Source organism: Periophthalmus magnuspinnatus, chromosome 7 (genome assembly GCF_009829125.3).
Source record: "Periophthalmus magnuspinnatus isolate fPerMag1 chromosome 7, fPerMag1.2.pri, whole genome shotgun sequence".
Lineage (NCBI taxonomy): Eukaryota > Metazoa > Chordata > Actinopteri > Gobiiformes > Gobiidae > Periophthalmus > Periophthalmus magnuspinnatus.
Window position 1 is genome coordinate 33,129,960 of NC_047132.1, and position 8,447 is coordinate 33,138,406.

At 40.6% G+C, this 8,447-nt stretch overlaps 1 protein-coding gene across 1 annotated transcript; it reads left to right on the forward strand.

Annotated features, from left to right (window-relative positions):
* Positions 1–334: 334 nt before the first annotated feature.
* On the forward strand, positions 335–5,300 carry LOC117373083 (opsin-5-like). Its single transcript, XM_033968938.1, has 5 exons — positions 335–425; positions 863–1,025; positions 1,100–1,227; positions 2,727–3,061; positions 4,806–5,300. The coding sequence occupies exons 1-5, from the start codon at positions 335–337 to the stop codon at positions 5,298–5,300; spliced, it is 1,212 nt and encodes a 403-aa protein (XP_033824829.1).
* The last annotated feature ends 3,147 nt before the right edge of the window (positions 5,301–8,447 follow it).

An 8,447-nucleotide genomic window follows, 5' to 3' on the forward strand; every position in this document is an offset into this window, starting at 1 on the left:
TTAAACAGCCACACAATAGAGCTATGACAGAATAATTTAGTGAAATACACACAAAAAATACATTGCTACAGCAGCCCATGATATCGATATTGTATCATTAAATTAAATGATACGATATATTGATATTTTGATATTTTTGCAAAGTCCTACTAAATACAGTCACTATTGAAACTGTAGAGAAAAACTGTAGTGTGAAATATTGCTGACTTTATCCAGTTTATGTGCAGACTCTTACTGTTTGATTGACGGGGACAGCTGTGGGAGCTTGTAAACTTAACTCTAACCTCTAGGGGGCGCACAGGTGGAGTAATCATACGCTTTTCTTCTCCTTCAGATGGAAAACTCTTCTGACACCTCGGCTCTGTTCGTGTCGTCCATCTCCAAAGAGCACGACGTCCTGATGGGAGCCGTCTACACCGTTTTCTGTAAGTCAAAGAAACTCTGTGTAAGACTCTGGGTTTAAAATTCCACAAACATGACCTAACGGTTTCCACGGATACGGGGTAAAAACATGTTCAAATCAAAAATAGTTCTTCCCGGTAACAATGATAATGCCGATTTATTCTTAAAGGGCCAGTATTACGCAATTTACTGATCTTTTTTATAATGTTTCCTCTTCACAAACAGACCTGGAGTTGTGTTTTGATTCATTCACACGTCAATTCCACTTCCTGTGTCAACACATGATGACATCACAAGGTGGAACGGAGTGTGTTTTTCCGTTTGAGAGAAGAACTCAGCCTAAATCTACAGGGTTTGTGCGTTAAACATGTGTGAATGAAACAAAAACACAACTCCAGGTCTGTTTGTGACGAGGAAACGATATTATATTGAAGGTCTCATCTTCTTCTTCTTCTTTCAGGCGTCTTGTCTCTAACAGGAAACGGTGTCCTGCTCCTTGTGGCGTATCAGAAACGATCGACCTTGAAACCGGCAGAATACTTCATAATTAACCTCTCCATCAGCGACCTTGGGATGACACTGTCCTTGTTCCCGTTGGCCATCCCCTCGTCTTTTTCGCACAGGTCTGTAATCGCTCCATTTCTTTTTCCTGTGTCATATTTTCGCAGTTACACCTGATAAAAACGTCTTGTTGCAGGTGGCTGTTTGGGGAGCTCGTCTGTCAGCTTTACGCCGCCTGCGGAGTGCTGTTCGGTTTGTGCAGTTTAACCAACCTCACGGCACTTTCTTTGGTCTGCTGCGTTAAAGTGTGTTACCCCAACTACGGTGGGTGAACGTTTCCTCTGTCATTAGCACAAAAACGTAATAATGATAATTGAAGTTATACCCACAGACTGTGTAAAGAAGTGAACTGAGTGAGTGTGACGTCACCCACAGCGTTCAGCTCCGAATGAAGCTCGTCGCGGCTAGCAGCTATAGCGGCTAATTTGGAGCCAGTTCCAAATTTGTAATTCCGACTGCGAGTATCATAGCAACCAAAGAGCCAATCCAGAGCGAGGATGTTGAAGGTAACGCCTCTTCCTGAAAGAACCACTGGTTTAACAGAGAGCGGGCGCTTAGCAACGCTGTCAATCAAACCTGTTGCTAACGCTAACAGGAGCGACCTCGGGGAAAGAAGGACCTGATTTGTCTGTTATTAATGTTCATATCTTGATTTACAGACACAATAGTGAAATAAAAACCCCAGGATCATGTAGAGGGTTAATACGAACATTTAAGACCAGAATGAGTCTGAAGCAGCAGAGACAGAGAGAGGAGATTGTTTTTCAATAGAAAGTGAATTGGAGCCAGAGTCGACGGAGCCGGTGTGTTTATTTTTGTTTGTTCAAATCCGAAGCTTGAACTCGAAAACTTTAGTACTTTAGTATTGAATTCAAAGAAAAAAGTAGTCACTGTTTCGTGGATCTCTTAGTGCAATTTTTCATACTTTTTTACTGCGTATGAGCGTGCATTGTGTTCTGCGTCCTGATTGGCTGTTGGACTGTAGACCATTGTGTTGTGCGTCCTGATTGGCTGTTGGACTGTAGACCATTGTGTCGTGCGTCCTGATTGGCTGTTGGACTGTAGACCATTGTGTCGTGCGTCCTGATTGGCTGTTGGACTGTAGACCATTGTGTCGTGCGTCCTGATTGGCTGTTGGACTGTAGACCATTGTGTCGTGCGTCCTGATTGGCTGTTGGACTGTAGACCATTGTCCATCAGTCTCCTCCGTGCCGTGTCTCCTGTCCAGTACAGAATGTGTTCAGACAAATTTACATAAACGTTGGATCTCAGTGTGACTCTGAAGTGCTGTACGTTTGCAATTTGTTTTCTCCCCGACAAAACCCACAATGTCGATGAAACGTTCTGCACCGACAAAGACGCCTACGAAGGTTTGAACTTTGAGAGAGTTTAAACGAGAGAGAAATGTGGGAAAATGTTAACGCCTGTGTGAGAAAAGTGTATAAAGTGTGTGGTGAGGGGTTTTACAGACAAAAACAGAGAGAATAATGTAAAAAATAAAGCTGATACTTCGTGGATTTCACCTATTGTGGGTTATTTTTAGAACACGACCCCTGCGATAAACGAGGGACCACTGTACATAAAAATTCTACTTAAGTACAGTACTTTACTACCTGTACTTCGTTACCTTCCACCTCTGGTCTCACATCTACAGCCTCGTTTGGGCCAGTCCTGCTCTTCACGTTTCTCTTCAAACTCCATTTTTATTTCCTTTCGCCATAAGAGCCACTGACAGTTTAAATCATGTCAATCTCCATCTCCAGGAAACAAGTTCTCCTCGTCCCACGCCTGCCTCCTGGTGGCTGCAGTGTGGTGTTACGCCTTCATCTTCGCCGTGGGGCCGTTGGCACAGTGGGGGCACTACAGCGCTGAACCTTATGGCACCGCCTGCTGCATCGACTGGCACGCGCCCAACCACGAGCCCTCCGCCATGTCTTACATCCTCTGCCTCTTCCTCTTCTGCTACGCCCTGCCCTGCTCCATCATCTTTGTGTCATACACGTTTATTCTGCTGACGGTGGGGGGCTCGCGTCAGGCCGTACTCCAGCACGTGTCGCCGCAGACCAAGACCGCCAACGCTCACGCCCTCATCATCAAGGTCAGAGCGCGCCGTTTGGAGCAATATCCTGTTTCTCTGACAATACGAACCCATCCACATGGCACAAAATGCTCTGCAGGACTGAAAGGACGCTCAGTGCGGAACATTTTCAATTAAAATCTATTTCTGCAGCACATTTAAAATAACTTGAGCTGATCAAAGTGCGTCACATAAGAAGAATTATACAGGCAAAGAACAATAAAACACAGAGTCGAGCTAGTTTTAAATACCAGGGAGAAGAGGCGGGTCTAGTGTTAAATACCAGAGAGAAGAGGCGGGTCTAGTGTTAAATACCAGGGAGGAGAGTGGTATGGTATTGTATTGTATTTTATTGCACTTTATTTTTTATTTATTATTATTATTTTTTTTTTTTATATATTTTTTTTTTACAATTTTGTATTTATTTATTTATTTTCAAATTATTAAGACTAACAAAGGTTTAATAATGGGGAGTTTTAGATGAATTTCTATGGTATGAAAAAAAAATGGTACAGAAAAAAAATGCACTGAAGAAAGAAAAGTTTTGATTGATTCCTGTTGATGAAAAAAATCAAAATGAATCATATTGTGTTTTGTGTTGACTCTAATGTGAAGCACTTTGGTCAGTTCAAGTTCTTTTAAATGTGCGATAGAAATAAAGTTAAGTATTTAAGTATTTAAGTAGTACCAGTAGTTGTAGTAGTATCGTAAACGAGGTAATTAAAAAATCCTATATTACGCTAAATTTACTCGAGCCATGTTCTAATGATGTTTCCTCCTCAAAAACAGACCTGGAGTTGTGCTTTGTTTCATTCACATGTTTGAATCACACTTTATTATTAGTCTGTCACATCTACAAAGCTGCGACGTTCCACCTTGTGATGTCATCAAGTGGGAGTTTTAAAGTGAACAGCTCCTTTTACCTTCAGTAGAGACTGGAACAAATGATTCAAGAGAAGAAAGAGAAAAGAAAGATGAGAGAAAGGAAGAAAGGGAGACAGAGAGAGAGGGAGAGAGAGAGGAAAGAAAGAGTGGAGAGAGAGAGAGAGAGAAAGGGAGGATGAGAGAGACAGAGGGAGAAAGGAAAAAAGAAGGAGGAGAGCGGTAAAGAGAGAGGAAAGAAAGAGTAATGAGAGAGAAAGAGGGAGAGAGAGAGAAAGGGAGGAAGAGATGGAGAGTAATGAGAGAGAGGAAGAAAAGGAGAGAGAGAAACAGAGAAATGAGGGAGAGAGGGAGAGGAGAGAAATGAGAGAGAAAGAGGGAGAGAGAGAGAAAGGGAGGAAGAGATGGAGAGTAATGAGAGAGAGGAAGAAAGGGAGAGAGAGAAACAGAGAAATGAGGGAGAGAGGGAGAGAAATGAGAGAGAAAGAGGGAGAGAGAAAGAAAGAGATGGAAGGGGACAGAGAGAGGGACAGAGGAAAGGAGGGATAATGAGAGAAAGGGAGAGAGTGATAGAAGAAGAGAAAGGGGGATAATTAAAAAGAAGAAGGAAGAAAGTAGCTAATAAAAGAGGAGAAAAATAGGGAGAGGACAGAAAGAACAGAAAGAAAATCCAGGACTGAAATGATCCAAATGATTCTATAAATGAAGGTGTGTGGAGTTTAAAAACACAGTGGAGCACTTCCTGTATCACCACACGATGACATCACAAGGTGGAACGGACGGAATTGATAATAATCCAACCAAACCGACAGTCTCACCTGTGCTTTGTGTAGCCGACTGTCGCGCCGAAAAGCTCACACGTCATCTGGATCTTTGTTTCCAGCTGTCTGTGGCGGTCTGCATCGGTTTCCTCGTGGCGTGGACCCCCTACGCCGCCGTGGCCATGTGGGCTGCTTTCGGCGACGCCCTGCTGGTTCCTCCCATCGCCTTTGCCGTGGCCGCTCTGTTCGCCAAGTCCTCCACCATCTACAATCCCCTGGTCTACCTGCTCTGCAAACCCAACTTCCGCCAGTGTTTGTGTAAAGACTCGACCACGTTACGTCAGAGGATTTCAGGAGGGAGCCCGCAGTCCGACCCAAAGGGGTACTCGGGCGCCAACTTACCGCGTCATAAGGACCCCCGTCTGCCCGATCGGTTTTCAAACGGACAACAGCAGGAGTCTGGGGCGTGTCTCTGCAGCTCGGACGGGACGGCGGCGGCGGCGGCGGGTGATGTGGCTCCACCCAAAAGAACAGCCTGCGTCCTCACGGGCTCCTCGTGCACGGAGGTGATGCTGGGGCAGGACTCCGCCCACATCTCCCAGGGGGCCTTTCTATAACCACAAGAAGAAGAAGAGTTTACAGTTGTGTCTTTGGAATAGTTTTAAATCAGCTCTAATCTGCAAAATCGACTTTTCAGAGATTTAACCCTGTTCTATAAGTCGCACCAGCCAAAAAACGCATAATAATGAAGAAAAAAACATGTATAAGTCGCACTGGATTATAAGTCGCATTCTCTGGGGAAATTTATTTTACAAAATCTGAGCCCAAGAACAGACATTTTATCTTTAAATCAAGTTCTAATAATAATAATAAAATGTGAACAACAGGCTGAATATCAGTACATCACGCTAACGTAACACATTTATATTTATTCAGCTCCATGAAGCACAGACAGAACTGAACACGTGTCTGGTTTGTTAACGTAAGATATTAACAGTTAATCAGATGAATAAAGAAGAAAAAACAACAACAAGTTTACTCTGGATCTCACTCCAAATCAATAAATCCACTGAATTCTTCATCCTCGGTGTCGCTTCTGAACAAATCCACCAACTCCAGAGGAAGATGAAGCGTCGCTCAGGAGAATATGATTTTATTTTAGGCTCGTTTTTGTTCAGTTTTTCTCAGATGTTTTTTTTTTAAATCATCGTAATGTTGATATTTTAAATGTTGAGTGGTTCAGGAGGAGTAGATACTGGTCCAAGTCTAGAGCCCCTCGCACGGCTGTCACTGTGACAAGAACCAACATGTGACATTATATATTTGAATCATTTCACACAAGTCGCACCAACGACAAACTATGAAAAAAAGTGCGAGTTATAGTCCAGAAAATACTGTAATGTTTAATTGATTATTTTCAAGACGCCATTTTGCAGATCCACTGTGACGTCCGCACTTCCTTCTCCAGTTTTATTTTCTTAATTGTTGATACTCGTAGGATTTGGCCGCGTTGTCGGTACAAATTTTTAAAACGTGCTGCTCTAGTGTGACGTGCATCTGTCCATAGGGGGCGCCGACAGCTCCGCGGCGCTTTGTCGTGATGACGTTTACGACGACATCAGCTCCACTGGACACCACAGTTTTCTAACGCCTAAGTCAGCGGATTTGTTTCTTTTATGAAGTGGTTTTAGATGAATATTGTGATTTAAAATGTGTAAATTATAACAGAGATGAGAACCATAGAGACTCAAGCACAATAGGGCCGATGAAGTGAAGACAGGAGACATTTACAAACTTCTACGAGCGTGAAATGTACAGATGAGAGAAGAATCACTCCAGTTTCGAAACTTTTGATACTGGATTTAAAGATTTGACGAAATCAAACACAAGAGCAGAGGTTAAAAGTTTAAATTTCTTTTCTTATAACACAAAATAATAAAAAGGTTTCAATATGTAGTGGAAATTTTAATTATCGTATTTTCTGGACTATAATATATATTTTTTCATAGTTTGTTTGGGGGCGTGGCTTATACTCAGATGCAACTTATGTGTGAAATATACGTTTTTTTTTTCTTCTTTATTATTATGCATTTTTGGGCTGGTGCGACTTATACTTCAGAAAATACAGTATTATTCAAGTAACTAACACTGTATAAAAATACGTTTATGAGATTCTGGACCAACATCTTTTTTTTGGGGTGTTTTTGCATCGCAGTAATCCTCAATCAGGTTCAAAATGTGTGTGTTTTACTTGTATGTGTTTATTTCTTGCGCAGTGACGTTCTCATACATTTGCTTAACAACTACTACTACAACTACTACTGTATCAACTACTTAAATTTACATCAGTGGAGTCGGGAAGTAACTGAACACAGAGACAGGAAAGACGTATACGAGTACAGTTGTCCCTCTCTATATCGCGGTTCACTGAGAAAAGTGTATAAAGTGTGTGGTGAGGGGTTTTACAGCCTTAAAACATATAGAATAATTGTAAAAAGCTGATACTTAAAGGATTTTTCCTATCACGGGGTATTTTTAAAACGTGACCCCCGCGATAAATGAGGGACCAGTGTATAAATATGAGTAACTGTAACTGAGTACGTGTTTTCTGGTACAGTGACTTCTGCAATTTACTCAAATCAAATGAACACCTGGAGGTACTTCAATATGTAATTTTGGTTTTGAACTGCAGTTTTAGTGAGAAAAAAAAAAGAAAACTCAGCTCTTGCAGTGTGAGAGTGTGAGTGTGAGTGTGTGTGTGTATTTACTTTTTATTTTTACAAATGACAAAATAAATAAAAAATTGCACAAATTACTACATAGGGAACAGTGCAATGAAAATAAAGCTGTTTGTATTTATAATTATATGTCATGTTTTTACACTATAATATAAAGTAACTGTGTAAAAGTATTCAGAGTATTCAGAATACAGTACTCTGATAGGCCCATGTAACAGAATACGTCACAAAATAAGTATAAGTAGATATAAATAACAATACTCAGTAACTAAATACATTTCCACAGTCCTTCATTTACATCACTGTAAATGAACTACATGTTTTTACACTGGTTTGTTGAAAAGGAGCTTTTGGATCATAAAACTGAACGGACCGTTAGTTTATTAATTATTAATGGACAGAATTATCGCCAGATGCCTTGAAATAAAAAAAAATGCAAATGTACAGAAAAATATGGTGAACGTGTGAATCTTGTGACGTGTTTTTATTGGACCGTCAGCTCGGAGCCCAAAGACGATGTATTTATCTATTTTTAAATGTGAATAAATAAAGAAATATGTAAAATAAACATTTGTTTATTTCATTTACAGGCAAAATGTAATAAACAAACAAACTACCTTCAGGAAAACTGTGACAGTGACGGACTGCAGAGCTGAGGATGTGGCGCCCTCTAGAGCATAAGACTGTGAAATACAGAAGTCTGTGCGTTTCATCCACTGCAGCCATGGATCTGTATATAATATTATATAATATACAATATATGTCATATATGCAGCAGACTATGCTCTTTCATATCATGACCATTGGGGCAATGTAACAAAGTGAAAGAAGTAAAACTGTATTTAAGTTTGTTTGAGCAAACAAAAATGTACAAATAAAAACATCTATCAACTATTTCTACTGAACAAAATTCAACACAAATCTTTATCAAAATCACTGCATTTGAAGCTTTATCCTATAAATATATAATGATTTTACTCTGTCTGTGTGTGTAATACTTTTACTTTTTAAGTACATTTTTAAACA

Coding starts and splice junctions, on each gene's coding strand:
- LOC117373083 (XM_033968938.1), top strand. CDS start 335: ATGGAAAACTCTTCTGACACCTCGGCTCTGTTCGTGTCGTCCATCTCC. Junction 426..862: donor AGCCGTCTACACCGTTTTCT/GTAAGTCAAAGA, acceptor TTCTTCTTTCAG/GCGTCTTGTCTCTAACAGGA. Junction 3,062..4,805: donor CTCACGCCCTCATCATCAAG/GTCAGAGCGCGC, acceptor CTTTGTTTCCAG/CTGTCTGTGGCGGTCTGCAT.